Source organism: Argiope bruennichi, chromosome 8 (assembly GCF_947563725.1).
Source record: "Argiope bruennichi chromosome 8, qqArgBrue1.1, whole genome shotgun sequence".
NCBI lineage: Eukaryota > Metazoa > Arthropoda > Arachnida > Araneae > Araneidae > Argiope > Argiope bruennichi.
The window spans coordinates 52,490,536-52,514,821 of record NC_079158.1 but is presented as its reverse complement, the minus strand read 5'-3'; the positions used below and the strand labels follow the sequence as shown (position 1 = coordinate 52,514,821).

General features: G+C 27.9%; 1 protein-coding gene across 1 annotated transcript; it reads right to left on the bottom strand.

The window, feature by feature from the left end:
• Positions 1–9,179: 9,179 nt before the first annotated feature.
• Positions 9,180–23,612, bottom strand: LOC129980566 (procathepsin L-like). The gene is made up of 9 exons (XM_056090921.1): positions 23,456–23,612; positions 21,939–22,041; positions 20,251–20,400; positions 18,841–18,993; positions 15,690–15,813; positions 14,048–14,148; positions 13,014–13,174; positions 11,085–11,195; positions 9,180–9,430 (listed from the first exon to the last, which is right to left on the bottom strand). Exons 2-9 carry the CDS (start codon positions 22,032–22,034, stop codon positions 9,331–9,333), a joined length of 996 nt encoding a protein of 331 aa, XP_055946896.1. The 5' UTR covers positions 22,035–22,041; positions 23,456–23,612; the 3' UTR covers positions 9,180–9,330.
• Positions 23,613–24,286: the final 674 nt, after the last annotated feature.

Below are 24,286 nucleotides of genomic sequence, written 5' to 3'. Positions count from 1 at the left end.
ATCTTGTTTGAAAACCCCCTTCACCGAAATGGTGTTATGATTCGTAAACAAAAAGACGGCCACTCAGAAATATATCAAAAAGGTTACTAGAAAAACATTAGATATTTGATAATATATTTTTTTCTGACACAGAGAAAATGTCTTTAAAGAGACTAATGTGATGTAAAAATCTGTGAAATTAAAAATTTACTATAATGTATACTTTACAACATATATTTCCTGTTCTATAATTTTTACTTATTCTCTTTCATTTCTTAGAAAAATTATATCCAACTCCTTTGTAGACCAGATAAAATGCAGATAATATTAGTTATTTTATTTCAATTAAATATCTTATGTATAGATTGATGTTTATGATTTGTTCAACAAAAGTTTTAAAGGATTCAAATTGTGGTAGGCATAAAAGCTGTGCTATTTCAATAAGCACAATTACTAGCTTGTTTATTGCTTGCATGAAATTTTTAAAGTTGATTTTCATGATATCATAGTGTTATTAAAATTGTCACTATTTATGTAAACTATCTTATAATTGCATATTATCTTTATTCTTTTGCATATTATTTTCACATTTTTATTTCGTATGTAAACTGCACAGATAATGAACGGAAACTTCTTTCTTTGGGTCTTCAGGGTTTAAGTAAGAAGAAATAAAATTAGAAGAAATTATGAAAATTGGTTATGTTTTTGAAAAAAATGAAAAATGGTTTGAATTTCAATGTAACAGTAAAACGTGTCGTGAAAATTAAACAAAAAATATTTTTAAACTAAGAAGAATTAAACTTTAAAACTGAGATAGAAATTGCGTAAAAATTAAACTGTTATAGTTAAAAGAAATTATTAATAGCGGAGATAGTTCAGCTTGAAAGTTCTAGAACAGGTCTAAGCAAATTGCGACTCTTATAGTAAGTACAGTCAGTTAAAAGAATATCCGGATACTACCCTTCAATTCGAAACTAATTATGTAAATGTATTTTAGTGTAAAAAATATTATATATGGTAATATGAAATATTCCTATATATATTTAGATTTACCAAAATAAAAATAACAATACCTAATTTCGAATACATATCCGAATTTTCCAGATTAAAAAAGTCCGCGTAAATGGTTGATAGGTTAAAAAGAATTGAAATTTTCAGGCCCTAACGTTGACTGAGGATCCCATTCCTTTTAATATATTTCAAAATATAAAAAACTTTTGGCAATTATTTTTTTTCTGACATAAATTAAATAAAAAGACAGAAGTTTTGCATTTTCAAAGATTCAAAATTGTATTTTACATTTTTAATTAATTTTTAAATTTATAAATTAAAATTTTTTTCTTGAGCAATTTTTTGAGCAAGGATTATGTAATATTATTAGACTTTGGTCATATGGCTTTTTTTTAGTTAAAAAAATAAAACGAAACATAAACTTAAAAATGTTTCTGTAAATTATTTGTTCTGATTTATTACTTATTCTGACAAAAAAAAAAAAAAAGATTAAGTATAAAATAAATTTTTTAAAATGATTCAAAATATTATTTGGTAGAATTTTGAACATTCAACAACAACATTATATTTTTAATGTCTCCGTTAAAAAGGAATGTTTCAGAAAATAAGCATAAAAGCATAAAATTGTCAATCAAAATGAAGTTATCTAGCTTTACTAATAAAATTTTTAAAGGAAATTATTAAGGACAGAGTGATATTATTTGTTTTAAATGTAAGTTTCCAAAAATTTAGAGTCAATAAGCGTTACTCTAACTTGTGATTTCATATTGTTACAAATCTGTAATTTTGCTACCCGGCATGTATAGTGTCATCGTGAGAAAGACCGTTGTAAGATCTGTGCTGAGCAGCTGCCGCGTCAATGACCTAAGAGCTTGGCGACCATTTGGCGACTTGGCGACGAATTTGGCGAGTTTGGCGACTAAATGGATACTACTGGAAAGTTCGAGAACTTTCACGATCCATCCACTAAGATTCGAGATATAGCCAGGTACGCCCTGATTGGTCTGAAGATTCCAGCCCCGCCTCCCGGAACTATAAAAGACAGGCAATCTGAATCTGAAGAGGAAGTCGTGTGTATCGGGAGAAGTTGTGTGGATCGTGAGAAGTTATGTGTGTGAGGAGTCGGAGTCGCCGACAAGTAAAGAAACTGGAGGATTAGACAGCAGGAAAGCTGCTGAACTAAAGCAATTAAATGAGCTGCGTCATTACGATTAATTTGCGATATTTGTTGTAGAAGAAAAATTTTGTAACATTTGGTGTCAGGAGTGGGGTTAGTTGGACTTTCCTGTGTATGCCTTGAAACAGAGGAATGGATGAAAAATTTGCAGAGCTATTTGCCATGATGGCAGAGATAAAGAAAGGACAAGAGGAATTGAAAGCCGGATATAAGGAAATAAAGAATGAATTAAAGAAAGAAATTTTAGAAGATAAAAGTAACAAAAACGAAGACGTCCACGATATCACAGAAGAAACTGAAGGAAGCAGCGAGAGCCAAGCGGAAGAAAAGGGCTGAAGATCGAGTGGAGACCGGTGTCACCGAAAAGGAGCTTAGCCATCCGGAGTTCAGTAAGGAGGGGCACGAACAGGGAGATCGTCAAATAACTGCAGAGCTGCGAAAGTCTTCTCCGAGTGAGTCCCCTGAAGTGGAATCGGAAGTACAGGCGTTTGGGGATGGAGAAGATGAACTCTATTTGGACGGGTCTGTTATTGGCGACCCGTGCTCGATGACTATGGATGCAGGAATTAAAGAGACCCTGTTTGGATTGCATTCCTCACGAAAGTTGACTGGGCAACCTCTTTGCAAGCCTCTAAGTAGCTCCTTGCCGAGTGATACGGATGAAGACTACGTGCCTGGTATCGCTGATCCTGGTGGTCTCGGCCTGGACTTCCTTCAAGAATTCGACTTTGCTGCGGATTTGCAAAAGAGTGTGATGCAAGAAGAAACTGACGGATATTCTGTATATCCGGACAAATTACGTCTTCGTGGAAGAATCCTTCCAGCAAAGGCATATGCGCTTTTCAAAGAATCCTGTACTGAGAGCTATGGACAGTTATGGAATGCCGAGAATGAACTGGAAATGGGAGAGAATATTCCCGTGGAAGATCTGCCGACAAAGTTGAATCCCTGACTTTCAAGTGGACTCCGAAGGGCACTGTTGGACCTTCCTGATAGTCGATTGATTCGACGGAAGAATTTCAAAGCGAGCAACCGACCATCCTGGCTAGAATTTGTTTCGAACAGTCATGTTGCGATATCATGTTTGGCTCCATGGGACATCCTGGATTTTAAGGAGCGGAATCAAGTCTGGATGTACAATCCGAAACGACGAAGAGGTCCGTGTCAAAAGCATTGAGAAAGTTCGGATGGATCGTTAGTCCCCGCCAAATTAGCGAATGATGTCATCTTCGAAAGTGCGGAAGTCGCCAAACGCATCAACATCATCACATCGTTCGGAAGCCTACGCCAGCTGCTGGATTGAAGTGGGACTGCCGGGACGTCAGTCTTTAAAGAGGGGAACAATGTTACAAATCTGTAATTTTGCTACCCGGTATGTATAGCGTCATCGTGAGAAAGACCGTTGTAAGATCTGTGCTGAGCAGCTGCCGCGTCAATGACCTGAGAGCTTGGCGACCATTTGGCGACTTGGCGACGAGTTTGGCGACTAAATGGATACTACTGGAAAGTTCGAGAACTTTCACGATCCATCCACTAAGACCCGAGATACAGCCAGGTACGCCCTGATTGGTCTGAAGATTCCAGCCCCGCCTCCCGGAACTATAAAAGACAGGCAATCTGAATCTGAAGAGGAAGTCGTGTGTATCGGGAGAAGTTGTGTGGATCGTGAGAAGTTATGTGTGTGAGGAGTCGGAGTCGCCGACAAGTAAAGAAACTGGAGGATTAGACAGCAGGAAAGCTGCTGAACTAAAGCAATTAAATGAGCTGCGTCATTACGATTAATTTGCGATATTTGTTGTAGAAGAAAAATTTTGTAACATTTATTTGTCCGGATACACAGGAGATTCATCGGTTCCTATTTGCATGACATTCCTCGGAAAATCCAGAGCAAGGCCGGATTCTCGAGGGAAGTCGAGGCCGAGACTACAGGAATCAGCGATTCCAACCACGTAGTCTTCTTTCGTATCATAATGCAAGAAGACACTAAGAGGCTTGCTAAGAGGTTGTCCCATCGACCTTTGGGATGAATCCAGTCCAAACAGGGTCTCTTTAACTCCTGCATCCATAGTCATCGAGCACGGGTCGCCAATAACAGATCCGTCCAAATAGAGTTCATCTTCTCCATCCCCAAACGCCTGTACTTCCGATTCCACTTCAGGGGACTCACTCGGAGAAGACTTTTGCAGCTCTGCAGTTATTCGACGATCTCCCTGTTCGTGCCTCTCCTTACTGAACTTCGGTTCATCCTCCGGATGGCTAAGCTCCTTTTCGGTCACACCGGTCTCCACTCGATCTTCAGCCCTTTTCTTCCGCTTGGCTCTCGCTGCTTCCTTCAGTTTCTTCTGTGATATCGTGGACGTCTTCGTTTTTGTTACTTTTATCTTCTAAAATTTCTTTCTTTAATCCATTCTTTATTTCCTTATATCCGGCTTTCAATTCCTCTTGTCCTTTCTTTATCTCTGCCATCATGGCAAGTACTTTCACGATCCATCTAGTAAGACCCGAGGTACAGCCAGGTACGCCCTGATTGGTCTGGAAGACTCTAGCCCCGCCTCCCGGAACTATAAAAGACAGGCACTCGGAAGTCGTGTGTATCGGAAGAAGTTGTGTGGATCGTAAAAAGTTGTGTGTGTGTGAGAGGAGTCGGAGTCGCCGACAAATAAGAGAAATTAGAGGATGAGACAGCAAGAAAGCTGCTGAACTAATGAACTATTAGAGATTAAATGCGCTGCGTCATTAAGATTGATTGACGGTATTTGTAGTAGAAAAATTTTTCGTAACAATATATTGTAATTTAACAGGCGCCACTGGAGCACTTTGATTTTAAACAATTTAAACAACTTGACTTGTTTCATATTTATAAAAATGGAAATTTGTGAAGAATTTTTCTCTGATTTCTTGATAAAGTAGGATTTTATAATTCTGTACAGTTCTGAGTTCCCGATGATAATTCAACATTTTTTATTTTCAAAGCATATTGATTGATTTTTATTAAATGATGATTTCATCTGAACGTAAATTTGTGAAATAATTATTGTTGGGCTCCATGATATTTCTAATAAATATTTATAAACTATATTATAGAATAAAAAGTGGAAAATAATAAAAAAATATAAGGCTTTTATTAGGGTATTAAGAAAGTACAAAACTTTCAAAAATATGGGTAGCACAATAAAACTGAAAATGTTTGAGGGTTGAAAATAATACAATAAAATATAAAATAAAGTAATGTTATAAGATAAAAATTCTTAAGCATTCGTTAAAAATTAGGATGTAATGTAAATGTGATTAAATTTAGAGACAATTTGCTTCGAGCATTTCTGTCAGATCTTTAAAAAGTTTTGATTAATTTAATTTATAATTAGATTTTTTTATTATTTATAAAAACATGAAATTAACACTATGACTTGTTAAAATATTGCTTCGAATTTTTCCTTATTATATAAAGAAATATTACTCAGCCATAAATATACAGGGTGTGACGTGTTACCTTCACCCGGTCTTTATGTTCATAACCTCGGTCGTAGGCATAAATCACAAATTACAAAATTTTTTAAATGAAATATACGTTAATATAATGACATTTTTAAAAGTAATTATAATCATAAGCAAATACTACGTTCCGCCCGAAGACAAATGAGAAAATTTTGAATCATCGCAACCCTGTTTCTATATAGTTGATAGTTATGGTTCAGTTCTTCCCTTAGGAAGCATGTCCCGTCATCGGTAGAGGTAGCTAACTCCACATCATTTCTGTTTACCCACCAGAGCAGCGAGAACCGTTTACCATATAGACAGTTTTTCACCCCTATATCCAATAATTTGTAAAAATAAAAAGTTGTGAAATGTAACTTTTTTTTACGCTTCCTCTTTTCTTATAATAATTAAATATTTGTACGCATGCGACAGTCCGTCATAGAAGTTTACTTCCAATTATAAAAGAAATATCCGAAATGAAGTATTCATTCATGTTATTGTACTTTTGGAAGTAAAAAATCCTTTTTATAAAAAATGCGATATATATATATATATATATATATATATATATATATATATATATATATATGTATATATATATAGTGATATTTTTAAATCTAAGTTAAATCTTAATTAATTTCCCAATTTCTTTATCTTAAATTAGCGCATGTTAACTTCAATCTAAAATGTTCTCTTTATTTGCTGTTCCAATTCCCACTTTTTAATTTAATTGTTTCTAACACGTGCCTAATAAAATTACTGATTTCTTTTTTCTCTTACTAGAAACGAAGGGATAAGAATTCTTAACATTTACATATTCGTTTCAAAGTTACCTAAGATTCCCTTGCCTAAGATGACACATGACAATGAAATCCCTATTAAAATCTCATAGTAAAATTACTGAAGGGAAAAACTGTCACTTTTCTCGTATATCGCGATATATACAGACGTCATTGAATCATCACTTCCTTGTATACAAATTATACCTCTCGGAAAGAAATAAATTGAAACTATAAGTTTCTTTTTTTTCAGCCACGCATCTGCAAAATTATTTTTACATTCATATATAATTTTTAAATAGGTGCAATGTACAGATATTTTCTCTTTTAACGTGTCAAAGTTTGCTGATCATTGATCTGAAAATAAATGACAAGACAAGAACTTGTGATAATTTTATCTACTATAAGGCCACAAATAGTTAAAAACATGGCTATTTTTCTATATTGGTGTGACTTTATCTTTTTGCTTTCTTGTTCCAAAATATTTGTCTTGTAAGTGTCATTATATGCGATAAGTAAAGATAATGAAACGATAATTTGTCATCTGACATCCTAACAGGAAATGAATCACGAATCTAAAAAAGTGTAAAAAATAATCTGGAAGCTGTTTCTTGAACAGGTTCATCACAACATGAACTCGAAGAAAAACAATCATACCAAACATGTACGTATGTTGAGTTTCAAGAGTATTAGTCATATCTGTTTCTCATAATATTTTTTTGATTTGCAGTGGTATGATATGATAGAAAACTTTCCATATAGACAAAGATGTAATGCGAATGTCTATTTTCTTCAGGTAAGAATTTTGGTCTATCCTACATAATTTTTACAAAAAGTGGTTCAAATTTTTATTTAAGAAGATTCAAATGCATTTCTCTATTTGAAAGTACATTTGAGTAATGCGGTATTTACAGAAAAAAGAACTTTTTACATTATTGCAATTTACAATGTTGCAAAGCATATGATTTTTGTACAAAATATTACTTGCTAAATAGCTATCATATTTTTATTTTAATCGCTTAATTTATTCCTCTTGGCTATTAATTTAGTTATGTTATTTTTGGAATAATGTGTTCGTTTTAAAATTCTACAACTTTCATAAGAATTTGATAATACGCCCGCGATTATTAATACTCGTTAAAATATAATTCTTATTTTTTTAGAAACGGATTTAAAAATATTTTTAAAATATTTTTTCATAGAAATTTTATACTAAATTTGAACTTAATTAATTTAGAACTTAATTATTAATTTTGAAATTTTGTACTTAATTAAAATGTTAATTTAAAATTTTCTAAATTTTAAATAAATTGAAATTATTTCGCAGTTTCTGAGACGTACAAAGTAAGTCTTTTTTTCGTACATTCTTTTTTGTGTTATGACTAATGATTAGGTTTATATATTTGTTCATCCATAAAATTTATATTTATAAACTATTTTTTACAAATAAAAATCAATTTTCAAGAAACAGATTCTTGAAATCCATTAATAATTTTTAACAATTTATTTTAAAGTGCTTATTAATATTATTATTGTATTGAAGGTAAATTATAATTATATTAAAAGCCAAAACCGTTGCACAAATTATTAGGAGTTTATAAATGACTACAATAAAACTACTCATAAAAAAAAATCTGAAACTTTTTATAAATATTTCTGTTATGATGAACTATTTCAAAACAATATTCAAAGCTTTACATTATTATTTTATTAAACTAACGTAATGTATGAATTTTAAGGTTTTAACACTGTCGATCATATTGGATGATAGAGAATTAAAAGATCCTCTTAGAATCTTGAATTTAATCTATTTCAGACCACATAAAAGGTATTGTTCTAATTTCTTTTCTCATTTAAATAGTACTAGCCGTTTTTGGCGACCATTTGCTTCGCTGGGAATATTGATTGCATTTAATGTTAATCTATTCTCTTTAACTTTATGCCCATGATTCTTTTACAAAAATTAGTATTAAGCATCAAATTGTATATGCTTTAAAGTCATATTACTTTACCATAATGCCTTTAAAATGTGTCTATATGGGTAATCCACTTTAATGCACATTAAGGTGGGTCGTGGCCACGGTGGCCTGATGGTAAGATCTCGGCTTCGGAACCGGAGGGTTTCAGGTTCGAGACCCGATTCCACCGGAGAACCGTCGTGTAAGGGGGTCAGTTTCACGTTAAATCCGTCAGGGCCAAACGGTCTCCCGCTGGTGTGGTGTGGAGAGGGAGGTGCCAACTCAGGTGTCCTCCTCGTCATCTGACCGTGGTTTAAAATTACGAGGACTGTCCCAAAATAGCCCTAGTGTTGCTTCAAACGGGACGTTAATATAAGTAAACTAATTAAGGTGGGACACTGTAGCATGGTCTTTTTTTTTTTTTTTTTTTTTTTGCAAATTCTATCTGGCATAACCAGGAAACGATGCCAAATGATGCTTTGAGCTCGCATGTAAAATTTTATTATAATAGGATATAATCTTTCAAGAAACCTAATTTTTTTTCTTAGAACTAATGACTGATGTTAAATGTACCTTAGTTAAATTATCTCCACAAAATGCATAACAACATAATATTAGGTGAATGCTGTCAAACGGTACAGTTTCTTAAGACAATTCATTCCAATTTAAAGCTTTTCATAAAGATATGTCAAACGAGAAAAAAAATCACAAAAATGTTTAAAGGAATTTCTAAATAAAGTTGAATCACAACTAAGTAATCGAATACTCAAATTCAAATAATTAAAAAAAACTCATAAATTAGAAATATAATTTTTTTTTTATTAAAACATGTTTTCAACAAAGATTTATTTCCAAACATATGCAGATTCTTAATGAAAACTGTACATATAAGAATAAAAAAATGTCCCTAGAATATGACTTAGAAATCACAGGCGGTATGTTGAGCTGATTAGACGAGTGGATAGCTGGCTTGGGTTGCAATGCCACATTGGTTGTTCTTGTTTCGGGCCATCTTAATGTATCCTCTAATGCCCCAGCTTGGTCCCCAGCTGAAAAAAGTCAAAGGTATTAAAATAATGAAGTTAAAATAACAATTATTTTTTAAACTTATTTACAAATTAGCATAATATATTTTAAATAGTTTGTGTACATAAAATTTTTTCTACATTTTCAGAACTTGAGTAACTGCACATCGATCATATAAATTACTTGAGCATTTCGAGTTTCTTCATTAAAAATTAAATTAACGTTTTTACATAATTTTTTATTATTTTTAATACTATATGAATTTTTCACAAAAAGGAAGTAGAAATGAAATTAATATTAAGTTTTAATTTTTGATTTCATTCATCTGTTTGGAAATAATAATCTCATTTTGGACAAATAACATTTTATGATAATAAAATGTTACTGTAAGCAAGCAGCAGCTGCAGTACAGTAAATTTTACTATAAGTAAGATAATAAGTAACATTTTATGATAATAAAATGTTACTTATCCGAATTATTATTCTTGGATGTTATCCACGGATGAAAGTATTATGTATGTATAATAATTTCATTCATTAAAATGGGTCATTTAAAAATATTATTTTTGATGTTTCAAATTTGCCTCAAAAATTCATTTGGAATATATATATATATTTAAAATTAAATTAATTATTCATACATTTTTTTATTTAATTACTAAAATACTTTTCTGAAATAATTTAATTTTCTCATAATATATCTATTACCAAACTGTGGGGTAAGAAAGCATTAAAAATATACGATGACAAAAGTTGGGAAATGTTTTTCCCTCCGCTATTAAGGTGGGCATCTATTGAAATGGAAAACATGCTTTATCTCAAGATCAAGTAGATCAGAAGAATTTTACTGTCTAATTTTATGTAGAAGAATCACCCAATTCCTAATGCTTGTAAACTACGAGGCTAATTTAATAAAAACCATGAGCTCTCCTATTCTGGTTTACAACGATTTTGTTGGGAACGAGATTACTTATAATATTTTAGTTTTCCAGTTGGCAACACTTATTTAAAATTTGTTTGTTTTTTGAGAAAAATACAAAAAAAGAAAAACATTTTTAAAGACTAATTAATACCTAATTAATTTCAGACTAATTTAATACCTACAATTATGTTGGGAACGAGATTACAGATTTTTATTTACAGAAAGATATTACAGAAAAATAAGATTATAATTTCAAATTTAATTTTTTTATATTAAGAACTCTAATAAAGAATAAACTGTAATGTATAGGGCCCTATGGATCTACAGACAGAAAAGTGAATATTCATTTTAAGAATTATCTTCAAAGAAGGGCCCTCATACAAATCTATTAGTTTGAAACAAAATATGTCTTTAATCTCTTTGATGCAAGGCATAAAGTATTTATTTATATTTATTTCATATAACTAATTTTTTTAGTGTGGTTTAAAGCTGTGATTCTCTTATGTTTGTTATATACATATGTTCAATTTCATAGTGAAATTTCACTTATATACATGTTATCCTTAACAATTTCTTTTGTATCTACCTAAACTGGAAAAGAATCTTACGTTTCCAAAAACCAGGATATAGATGGTGTGAGAAATAATAATAAAATTTTGAAAAACCACTTTTTAAATGTAAATCGTAAAAATGTATTTAAGTTTTCATTTTCAATTTGAATTGCAGATATTTCTCAAATAGAATTCCTATCTTACCTGTTCTTCACAAGCCAATAATCAGATCCGTCTTCAGATCCGTAACCTACAATAAGAACACCGTGGTCGAGTTGTTCAGAGCTGCATTCAGGCTCGTCATAAACTCCGTCTCTACAAAGAAATGTAATTTCAGTCAGAACAACAACTACACTATCAATAGAAAATTTCGTAGAAATGAACTCATTGTTTCAAAAAGTTGTGTTTTCTTCATAAAAAATACTTATAACTTATTAAGATTTAAAAATTAAACAATTAAAAATAAATTAAAATGGAATATTACTACTATGTGGAAGATAGAGATAAAAATAACTATTTTATAACAAAATTTAAATCTACTTAAGAATTTAAAAACAATTCATAAAAATTAAAAAAAATTTAAATGACTTAAGATTTAAAGAATAATCTTTATTTAACATAATAACCATATCTTTAATTTTAGTATTAATTAAAATTAAAGAAATAATTACCAAACTAGGAATTACAATTATAAAATTAATTAAAAATAATGGAAAGTTGTAAAATAAATTTTAAATTGATATGCTTTGTAAATAATGGCTAAGTGTTAAATAAAGCATAAATTAAAGATAGCTAAAGTTGTATCTTCGAATTACTAGTTAAAAAGAAACATAGTTTTAGATAAAAAATTTAGGTAATCTTAAATATCACACCTAGAAAAATTGCATTAAAAATTTAAATTACTGTATTTATTACAGGCAAATTCTGAATTCAGAAAGATCACGCACACAAGAAAATATTGTTATGATATTCAATAATTGAATTTTAAAGAAATTGCTATAAAATAGAAATATTTTAATACCCAAAAATAAATGGCTTCAGCAATTTTAACTGTTTTTATGGCGATTAATAAAAGAAGGAATTGCTGTGATATCTGAAAATAAGAGGTTATAGTGTTTTTCATTACTTTAAGAAAATTCGTACAAAAAGAAATTGTCATGAAATCAAAAAATATGTGTCTCAGATCTTTCGCTTGACCCCCCCCCCCCCAATTTTAGTATAATTGAATATATTTTTCCATTTTTACTGGAAAATGGAGCCAGAGAACAAACAAATATTGTTTTTAAGAATACCGTTGTTTTTATTTCTGTCTAAATTAAATGTACATTTATTTAGTAAAACCAATTTTAAGATGTTATTTGTAATGTTTCAAAAATGTTTCATATTCATTTGGGGATATTTTATTTTTTCTTTTAATGTAAATTAATATTCATATTTTTTTTATCTACTTGCTAAAAGAATTTATTTAAATGATTTAATCCTCTAATAATATAGCTATTATCGATTTGTAAGTTAGGAAACCTTGGAAAATTCCCAGAAAATTTATCTATTGAAATCTCTTTTGTTCATTTAAGATTAATTCTAAACACTGCAATTTAAGCTGTAACTGTTTTACAAAAAATTCCAGTAAAAATGAAATTATGCAGTTTTCTAAAATTCGTATAAAAATATTCTGTCGTACAGCGTCTTAGAATTGTTTCCGTTTCGCACAAAAGTGCATATACATTTATATATATAATGTACACTATACAATGCTCATTTTCAAATGTTTTTTTTTCATAAAATAAGATACGATATGGATTTAGATAAATTCGGATGAAAAAAAAGTACTTTGTTCCAATTATATTTTGGACCATCTGTGAACCCAATATGCATATGCTCAGAGATATGTGTATTTAACATAAAAATAATATCCCATCATATATATATATATATATATATATATATATATATATATAACAGAAGCTGTTCTATACTAAAAATATAAAAAAAACTGATTTTTAAAATTTTTTTTAAATTTATTGTTGGGTGACAAAATTCAGAAACTATAATAGAAAAGGAATGAAATTGAAAATGATTTATAAATCTGTTCTCAAATGCAAAAATGTCGAGAATCACCGTTCAACTACTTACTGGTAGGATTGGAAACTGTCGTGGCTGGCGTCAATGGCAACTGAGATGGGTCCAATGGTGGCAACTGCTTCTTTCAGAGCGTCTTCATCGCCAGTTGGAATGTCAACGTAACCAGTGACTGTTGCTCCAACGGAATCAGGATTGAATTGGCAATTTCCATCCTAAAAGTCATAGTTTTAAAAAAAATATTGTAATAGTTGAAATAATCGACATGATTCAATTATATAGCAGTAAGAGCTTTCTAATATCAATCAAGTTGTGTTTAATTTGCTTTTATTTATAAGAACAACAAAATAATACAAGTTTGTAAACATTTGGAAATGGCTGACACAAATAGGATTGAAATTTATTATTACGTTATTAGAGAGAACGTCTGTAAAAGAAAGACAACAGGTAAATGCTCGATTTTTGATTTAAAAAGAAACTGTAAACCCTGAGTTATGATATGTATTCTGAACAAGATGCAAGTACATTTTATCAGATAATAATTGATTTGTTTTGTTTTTAAAAAAAGTCAAAATGAAATTAAATGATATATATAATAACAAAATAGCTGAATATGTTAAAATAGCTAATTAAAAAGTTACTAGACAAGAGGTCAAGATTTTTTAAAAGCTACTCTTTTATGTTACATATGTTTGTTTTGCATCAATAGTGAAAAAAAAAAAAAACCACTATAATCTGACCATGCTTTTAGTGACAGAAAAGTCATATGTTTATATAGAGGATCATTTAAAGCAAAATCAATTATTCTCTACATTTTAAAAATTTCTGACATTTTTATGCTATCCTTGAGTTTTGAAATCAAATCTCCAACTACCAAGATTTACAATAATTAGAGCTGTGATTAGTTTAAGAGGATAGCATAGATATTACAACTGTAATCGTTTTTTTTTTTAGTTCAGCGTAATTTAAGAGCACAAAGAAATATGACTTGAAGTAAGACTTTTTTGTTTCCTCTGTTAATACATTTCCCTTTAAAAGCTTAGATGTTAAATCAAAAATCATTAATGCTAATAAAAGAATATATTTACTTCAGCGGTGTATGGGTAGGAGTCTTCAGTGTCAATACCGTTGTTTTTCTTGATGTATTCAAAAGCTTGGTCCATCAAACCTCCTTCGCATCCTTGATTTCCTGAAATATAAGTGACAAAGAAATTTATAGCGTAAACAAAATTAGATGTAATCAGCAATGATTTATTTTTGATTTTTGTACAGTTAAAATGAATTTATAAGTCTAATTGATAAGAAATAAAAAGGAAACCTTTTCTTCATTATCATTACGATTAAATTAATTCTTTTTGCTATACAAGATAGAGAACTGTAAAAATGTAATACAAAAAATAAAAAAGAAACCTGAATGTAGGAAACAAATCTATTGCATTGTTTTCATGGAGATGGTTCTTATAATTTTTTTCTTTAAATTTTATTTTTGTTCTATCTGTACAGTTAAAATGAATTTATAAATTTAATTGATAAGAAATAGAAGGAAAACTTACCTTCATTATCATTACGATTAAATTAATTCTTTTTGCTATACAAGAGAGAGAACTGTAAAAATGTAATACAAAAAGAAAAAGAAACCAGAATGTAGGAAACAAATCTATTGCATTGTTTTCATGAAGCTGGTTCTTATAATTTTTTTCTTTAAATTTTATTTTTGTTCTATCTGTTTTTTTTTTTTAATGTTTGATATCATGATTTTTTTTTACAACTTTGTCTGGTAATAGTTACTGTTACTTTTTTACTTTACTGCTACGGTTATTTTTTAAAACTTTATTGTATTTATATATTGCTACTTTTCAAAATGATTAAAAATTAATAAAAGAAATAAATAGACTTATTTAAAGTAGCCAATATGCACAACTCAACTAAAAAATTTCTTAATATTAATCATATGAGGCAACAAAAAATGTGTTTCTAATAATGAATTGAGTGAATTTAATTAAACTTTTAATGTAATAACGCTCAAGGAAGATGATATTATACTTCTTATATGCAAATAAATTAATTTTTAGAATTGAGTATTCACATAATACCCGAGAATAGCACAGCGTATTTAAAAATAATAAAAAAGAGTAATGCATGCGAAGATTATTATTAAATTTTAGATATTTATTATTATTATTATTTCAAATATATATATTTATTATTATTATTATTTCAAATATATATATTTATTATTATTTCAAAGAAGATTATTATTAATCTTTAGGTATTTATTATCATTATTATTTCAAATATTTATATTTATTATTATTTCAAAAAAGGCAGCATTGCATTTCTTATATGTAAATAAAATAATTTTTAAAATCGATGTATTCATAGAGTATCACAGAATATTGTAGCATATTTAAAAAATAATAAAACAGAGTAATACATGGGATGATTATTATTAAATTTTAGATATTTATTATTTGCATATTAAATTCTGTGGATACTTGCGTGAAATTTAAATACATGGATTAAAATTATTAAGAAGTCCGAAAATCCACTAAATATAAAGTTTGAAAAGTAACAGAACACTGCTTATTCCACAAATTTCTTGATTAAAAATTGTATATTTCATTAATAATTAAAATTCATTCTTATATTTTATTATAATTAGATTTCATACTTTTAAATTAGCTTTATTCTATAAAAGAATATTGGAAGAAATGATAATATTATTATTACCTTCTGGTCCAGAGCAGTCGACCAAATTCTGTTCGCTGAGGGAAACCAGTTTGCCGGTCTTCTTCTTGTGCTGACCTTCCAGCGAGCCAGTGGTAGAGAAGGCCCAGCAGGAACCACATTGTTGCTAGAAAATAAAAAACAAAATGAATAAGAAAATTTAGATTTTGGTTTAGCAACGGACAAATTTATTTAGAGATCACTGAGTGCATCTTAAATTTTGAATCTCTTTATCATAGTTAAATCAGATTTAAATAGAACTGTTGAGGATTAGAATTGTTAGATTTAAACAGAATTGTTGAAGAATAGTATTTAGGTGTATTCAAATAAAAATGTTGAGTATTAGAATTATATTAGTTTAAAAAAGAAATGGTGAATAGTAGTATTTAGTTGAATTTAAATAGAATCGTTTGATATTAGAATCGAATTTAATTAGAACTCTTGATGAATAGAATGAAATTGAAGCTAAATCAAATTATTAAAAGTTAGAATTAAATTGGATTTCATAGTCAAATCAGATTGAAATAGAACTGTTGAGGAGTAATATTAGGTTAGATATAAACAGAATTGTTGAAGAATAGTATTTAGTTGTATTTAAATAGAATTGTTTGATGTTAGAATCTTGAATCTAATTGGAATTCTTGATGGTCAGAATAAGGTTGAATCTAAATCTTATTATTAAAAGTTAGAATGAAATAGGATTTCAATAAAACTGTTGATGGTTGGAATCTAGTTAGATTTATAAAGAATTACGAAGCATTTTATTGTTAAATGCTAAAACAAATTTTATAATTTGTTATTTTTTAAAGGAATGATAATGTATTTAACGTTTCAGTAATAATTTCGAAGAGCTCAGAAAATACAACAATATATCATGATAAATAAATTTAAATATATGTCACTAAAATAAATAAAAAAACAATAGAGAGCTATACCATATTGATATTTGTTTTAAAGGTTATTTGTGTTATTTGCTGTTACTTTGTTATTTCACTTTGAAGTTTCAATACATTTTTAAATTTATAAATGGTCACAAATTATGGGTAGAACCTAATTAACAAATTATAAGTGGAATATTTCGAATTATGAATCTGAACATACAGAACAGTAATTTGATTAATATCTTTTTAAAGAAAAATAATTCAACAAATTTGAATAAAAAAACTTCCAATATGCAAAGATATTAATAAAAAAATGTGCATTTAGTCGTCTTATGTAACTTAATGTGAAAGATCGATAATTTTAATGCGAAATATGTTAAATAGAGAGAACTCCTACAAACATTCTTTAAATTTTTACACGCCTCTTCTTTTTTATTAATATCAAAATCAGATACTATCGATTTCTATTAAGAAACAAAGAAGTGCAATTGTTTTTCAAAAATACCAACATTATCTCTTATATTACATAACAAATAATATCAAGAACTTTCTAATTTCCAAGGTGATTGCTCGTATAACTGATTGGGAGCATCTGAAGTGGAACAATACATATTCCTTTCTTTTATCTCTTATTTGTGCAACAGTAAAATCAAGAACCTAAACTAGAGCTTCTTTCTTTTTTGTCTTATCTCAGGACTCAAGTGCGCAGTACTTTTCCTAAAAGCATTGCTTAAGCAAAGCGAAACTGTCAATAAAAATTTAACATCTGTTTTTTTCATGCGAGATCTCAAGCTCCTATATTATTCCTGTTGCTTTTTTTAAAAATTTTATTTAGATCAAAATAAGAAATGAAAATCTCTATAATAAAATTTGAAAACACTAAACATTTCATCAATGAAATTTTTTAAAGGGACACATAACTCAAAAATTGATCAAAATATCGATTTTTATTTCATTAACTTATTCTTTTGTTCCTACTCTCCTACTAACTATGCAAGAATTTTTATTTTATATCTTTAATATTTCAAAACTGATTAAAATTTTTATATATAATAATAATTGAAATTTTCTCCATGTAGACTTTTCATAAAATTTACGCCATAAAATTTTAAAGAACATAAGCCTATTAAGATAGAGATAAATTATATAGCTCCCAATTTATTTATAGTTCTTTATAATTCTGTATGTGATAATTTCTTGCAATAAGCATTCAGTGGCTTTATTTTTTATATGTGAAATATAAAAAGATGTCTATTAAATTTTCTTATTTTTCTTATATCTATTAATAAAAAGATTCTATTAGCTTTAATATTAGATGAATCTTGAAATACATGCACAGTTTTTGTAATGTATTTAAGATGATCTACAAATCTAATTTGTAATTACAGTATTCATAATAAAAACGTTTAAAAAAGTATATACAATTTTTAAAGCATTTTGTTTCAACTAAAGAGGCAGATTAAATTGATAATTTTCTTTTCAAGGGGATTTTATTCTTTTACAAAGTTGGTATACATTTGAAATATTTACTATAATACTTAATAAAATGTGATAAACAAATTATTTTAAATTTTACTTCATATCTTGTTATATTTGACACATTTCAATAATGTGTCAATACCGTCCCTAGTGAGGGGACAGCTTACAGCTTAAAAGGCCCTTCTTAGTAGCTAGGCGCAACTTTCTAAAAAAATGACAGATATGGATGATTTTTGTGTTCAGATGCTTCAATAAAGTCAATTTTTCAAAACGATTCCTTCATCTGAAGTTTAAGTTACTGTTATTCTGATAAATGTCTTCAAAAAGAACAAAACTCGATGATACGATTAAAATTCACATCCATTTCTTCTATCTTGTGGCTAATCAAGACATTAAATTTATGAAACACAATCAAAAGATGAAGAAAAGTTTTGAATATTCTTCATTTTATCTTGATACTTGTATTGTATGTTAACACAGTCTAAAGCATACAAACGTCTCTGCTTCTATATTTTCCTTTGATTTAATAATAAAAACAGGTTATTTAACTACATTTTCCATTCTTTTAAAATTTCATTTGAATTCACTGAAAATCAAGCTTTAAAAATGCTTTCTCCTTCTTAATATTTCCTTCTTTTTTCGTGTAAAATTTAATTAACATAAATGAAATTAAAGTACACCACATAGGCTGATTTTGAAAAGATTATCCATTTTCCCAAAATATTTCTTTAATAATGAATCTGGAGATTTAAAATTTATTTTAGTTAAAATGTTTTCAAAGGCTGATTTCTTACCTGGTTTTTCACGTCAGTTACAAGTCCCTGGTCTCTCCAGTCAACCTTATCAGGGAGCTCGACATTGGAAAGAGGAACCCAGTGGCTTCCGTTGCTTGGTTTGCCGATCTGACGGCGATAACCGTTGAAGGTTCTCACAAATTCATTGTGCTCCTAAGAAAATAATATATTTTTTTTAGCTAAAGTAAGTCATAAAAACACAAATGCGTGCTATTATAAAGTTAGACATTTAGTAATTCAATGACTTTTCTGGGATTGATGCTGTCTACAGTTTGGCGAAAAGAAAGAGCAAAAGGAATAGACACACCAACTTCCATTATACAGAAATGCCATCAATTAATCCCAAATGGATTGAGGAAAGTGAAAAAATTACAAATAAAAAAAAATTGTATAATTTCAGTTGCAAAATGAAGGATTTAAATGTGATCAAAAAATTTCTATGATTTTATAATTTTGAACCAAATAGTTGCAAAATAGTATTTACTGCAAAGTAAATATAAAAATTAATTCTATTGAAGGAATATATTATGCTTATCATTTTAATAATATTCACATTTTATATATGCATCCACTTATGGTTTTTGTTAGGAAATATTAACCAAAATGTTGCATTAAAATGTATTTTCCAGGAATGATACTTTTATAAAAATGAATTTGTCATTGCTCAATTAAGTATTATACAATTTTTTGGCTCTAAGATATTTATATTTCTGAGTTATTCAAATAAATTCAACAGTACAAATGATATTTATTGTTTCCGATGTCGCATAAAATATTATTAAGTAAAAATATTTAATTTTCCCCTTTTGCTCGGTGGCTCATTGTTTCAATTAAAATTATTTTGTACATCTAAATTTCCATTTATAGTTTAATGAACTGCGTATGAGCCAAAACTGGAATTAACTCATAAATAAATAATTATGTATTCAATTAATATTTGAACAAAGAATTCAAACAGTAACAGTAATTATATTAAAATGTGTTAGATTTATGACAGTCTGTATATCTGCAGTGAAATGTCTTTTGATTTGTTAATAGTTTATAATGAATACCACAAAGTAGATTGTGATGCCTTTTAGAAAATTCTAAAAACTATTATTGTTGTAAGGATTTAAATGTATTCTATAATTGTAAGAAATGAAAGAGATTCTGCATGAGTGAGTCTTAAAATAAGATAATAAATTTTAGATCTTTTTTCATATCTGGTTTATGGAAATCAAAAATGATTTGTAATTTCTGCTGGATATGACTACAATCACTCTTAATAATATAAACTTTCATTTGTTGTTTTTAAATGAACTAGATTGACATGACAATTTTCTTTCCACTTATAAATCTCATATACTATCAATTTCATTTGCCATAAATAATTTTTTTCCAAAGGTAGATGCTTCAAGATTTCTTACTTACCATATCTGAGAACTCATTGATGCCTTTTCTGAAGGAGTGGATACCCAGGTCATATCGGAGGTTGTGTCGGATGATATCAGTAACGCGCTGTTCCCAGAGCAGACGCCTGGCCACTTCTTCCTTTCCATTGTAAGATTTTCCAAACACTTTCTATGAGAAAACGACATGACTTATATTAATTAAATATCCAGTAACATTTTTTTATATGCAAAAACTTTGATTTGATTAACACTACATTATAAAGCTATATGAGGGTTAATTTTTTTTGCGAAGAATTTTATCATTTTTAAACTTTAAAATCCATTCCAAATTTTTTGACATTACCTATGTGAGGACTTTTGATATAAGACAAAATTTAGCTTGTACCAAATCTACATAAATGATAAATACTTCCAGTAAAATAACCTCAGTATCAGATTTGATACATAGGCATGAAATAGTCACGTAGTGTTCTACGTGAAACTGGAATTGCAAATTTTCTTTTAAATTAGGTAAACTGATTTAATCACTTTCGGTTAATACTAAATGAAAATGAAAAAAAATAATTCATTGAAGTAATCTTCTAGAAATAATTTTTTTAGTTAAATTATAATAGTTAAAAATATTTTAGTGTTCATGCTTATCAGAGAATTTGAAGGTTTAGAGAGAGAATTTTGAAATGGTTATTGAATAAAAAAATTATAACAGATATTGCTGTAAAAATTCTAATGAATTACATATTTATAACGTTTTTCTGAAGATGAAAGTGACAGTAAGAAACAAAATATGCTTTCTAGTAAGGATTAGTATGCCGGAAGTTTTATTAGATAATTTTTTGTCTCTCAAATATTTTTGATAATCCCATTAAATGACCATATTGTTTGTTAAAATTTTATAAAAGGAGCGAATTTATTAAATAAATATTGGAAAAAGGATTTTTACTTCTCTGTTAACACTAGAAATATCTAAATAATATATAAGATTTTAAGCAATCGCTAATTAAAGATATAATTTTCTTTATAAATTAATTTCTATATATCATAGTTTTTTTAAAGAATATTTAATGAGTTAAAACCTTGAATGAATAATTTTATTGAAAAATAGCTATTAAAGTTTATAGATATTCAAAAATAAAATAGTTAAAAAAATTTTTCAGCTTTTTTAGAAATACTCCAAATTGTTTCCAAAGTAGTTAACAATGACCGATGATAAAAAATTAATTACTATTTTCTTGTTGCTTTAAGGTTGTTATATTTCCATTAAGTTTTGAAAATTGCAATGTGTGACTCTTTGAACTACACATTTATAATGGAACAATATATATATATATATTTATTAGATTCTAGCCTTCCGTTATTTTAAAATTATGATTGCTATAATTTAACTAGGCCAATTCAATTGAAGCAAAATATAAAGTTAGCAGTTGCAATACTTTCCTTTTCTACAATTTGATGTGCACCATTTTTTACCTCAAACATCGTGTATATTTATATTATTTATAACATATTTACAAAATGATTGTATATTGGAAATATAAAAAATATCATCTAGCACTATTATTCTCATCATTTATCTTATTTACCTATTTTAAAAAATTTGAAAACTGCAATAAAAATTTTTCTAAGACTTTTGGATCACCTACAACTGAATGACACATATACAATTGTATTATATATATTAGATAAAAATAAATATATTAAATATAATACCTTGAAATTTTCCCAGTGTTCATTCAGATCTGGGTCGAATAGTGTGTGTTTTGCTGCAGCAACAGCAAAAAGAGCGAATAAAGCGAAGAATTTCATAGTTCAACTGCAAAATATAATTTAAAAAAATTAGAAATAATCTTCAAATTGGTAATTATATTATATGTATTAATCAATTTCAGAGATTTTCTTACTTTAAATTATTCTGATTATGTTAGCTTTGAATAAGAATATTTAATTCAGTCATTAAGAGAATTCCTATTGTATTTACCTTTTTAACGTAAACAAAATATTAGGGAAAGTAAATCTTTAATATTATATAACTTTTGAATAAAATTAAGTAATTTAAATGTCATTATATCAAATTTCTTAATAGTTTTGAATTAATTTCTTATTTATATTTTTAATATTTAATAATTTAAATCATATTAAGAGTTATACAATTATTATATGACTGAGTGCAATCATTTTGCTCTTTCAAATAAAATGATTCGAATTGGTTAAAAAAATGAATTGCCTTTACATGGGGATATTTGTATCATAAACATAAAATAACCCATAGCTGTCAGACGAAAATTTAGAATTTTTTTTTCTTTTTATTGTATAGTACGAAACGTTAGACATGAAATCACGGTTCGTTCTTAATAAAAACTCACTCTAACTGCCATCGAATGAAAAATTAAGGAAGAGTTCAGTATTTGGTAATAAGCCTTCTACTTCTGATTATAAAGGTAAAATGCTTATTCTTCATAATCTGACGATGAAAGGCTTATTATCAAATATTTGCTCAATTTTAATAAAGTTATTGATATTTTTTTTATTTATGAGTTTTGTTTTCATAAGTTTCATTTAAATTATTTGGAAAGTATTTAATTTTTTTTTTTTATGTTGAGAATAATTAGTAATAATGTTAAAATATTTTAAATCGTTTTTGCAATATCCAAATATCCTTCAACTTAATAATTTCTCCAAAATTGTATTTTTATGCATATCAAATTACACTGAACGATTACTTTTTAAAATTTTAGAGAAAGTGGTCCAAATTTATAACGATAAAAGTTTTTAAAAAAAATGGAAATAATTTTCTATCCGCAATTAAATTCATTTTTAAACTATGGATATCACTTCTAAATTAAGAAAATGTAAACTAAAAGATTTTACTTCTTCTTCAAGTGAAAAGATTCAGTAAGCATATAATTTTATTCATTCTATTTTAAATTGTTAAAAATTGACTTTAAAAAAATAAACTAGATGAAACTTTCATATAAACCATTGCACATTATAAATTTCAAGAATAAAAGAATGAAATGCTAATTCCACGGAAATTAAAAATACTCTAAAAGACATTGATCAATTAAGTAAAGGAAGCGAAAAGTACACAAATGTTTTAATTACTTTATTAATTAATCAAAATTAATGAAAAACAAAAATTTTAATACTTCAAATTTTCACAAAATTTGTAAATATGTGCTTGAAATGTTAAAACTAGAAAGTAAATAAAAACGGGGAAAGTCCTTTACCTGCAGAAAGTTCTCGAACTCAAGGTAGTATCTCAAAAAAATGAATGATGACACCTTGTGCGAAATTTGACTTTATAAAGGCCTGGGCGCTTCTGATTATCAGTTAATGCAGTCACTTGCCATTTTGACTCTTATCAATAATACGATAATTTAATTGTAAAAGAAAGTTGTCATGGTGAAAATCATGCTTTTTCTTGCCTTATCAGCTTTCTAACACTTCAACCCGTTCATTTCTGGATTCGATAAAGTTTCGAAGAGTTTGGAAGAATAGATAAAACAGGTAAGATTTTATGCATGACACTCGGTTATCAAAATCATTTGATATTTTCTATTAAAAATATGAAGCAGAGTGACACTGATCTTATTTCATTGTGCTTAATCATGTTTTTATACATATTTTTTTAACAGGCCACGAGATAATGACTTAAGTGGATTACTTAATATGGATATGAAATGTAATCAAATACATTTGCTCGAAATTTGTAGAAACTTCGATTTTGATGAATTTTAAATGAATGTTTCTAGGGAATTTTATTACACACATATATATATATTAAATGAAATCCTCATTTTATTTTCTTACTTTAATTTAAAGCTTTAGGTTGGCTTAATTTTTAACTGAGTATTAGCATCTAGTTTACTATGAATTAATTATATAGTTTATTAATAGATTAAAGAATTTTAGTGTTACTTTTTAAATGCTAAAATTAATGTTAACATTATTCGAATTTGATGAGTTCTTAGTTGAGTTTTACTAGCAGATGTCAAATCATTCTGTATTTTCAGTTCTTAAATTTAAAAAAGATGCTTATTGTGAAACATATGAATTTA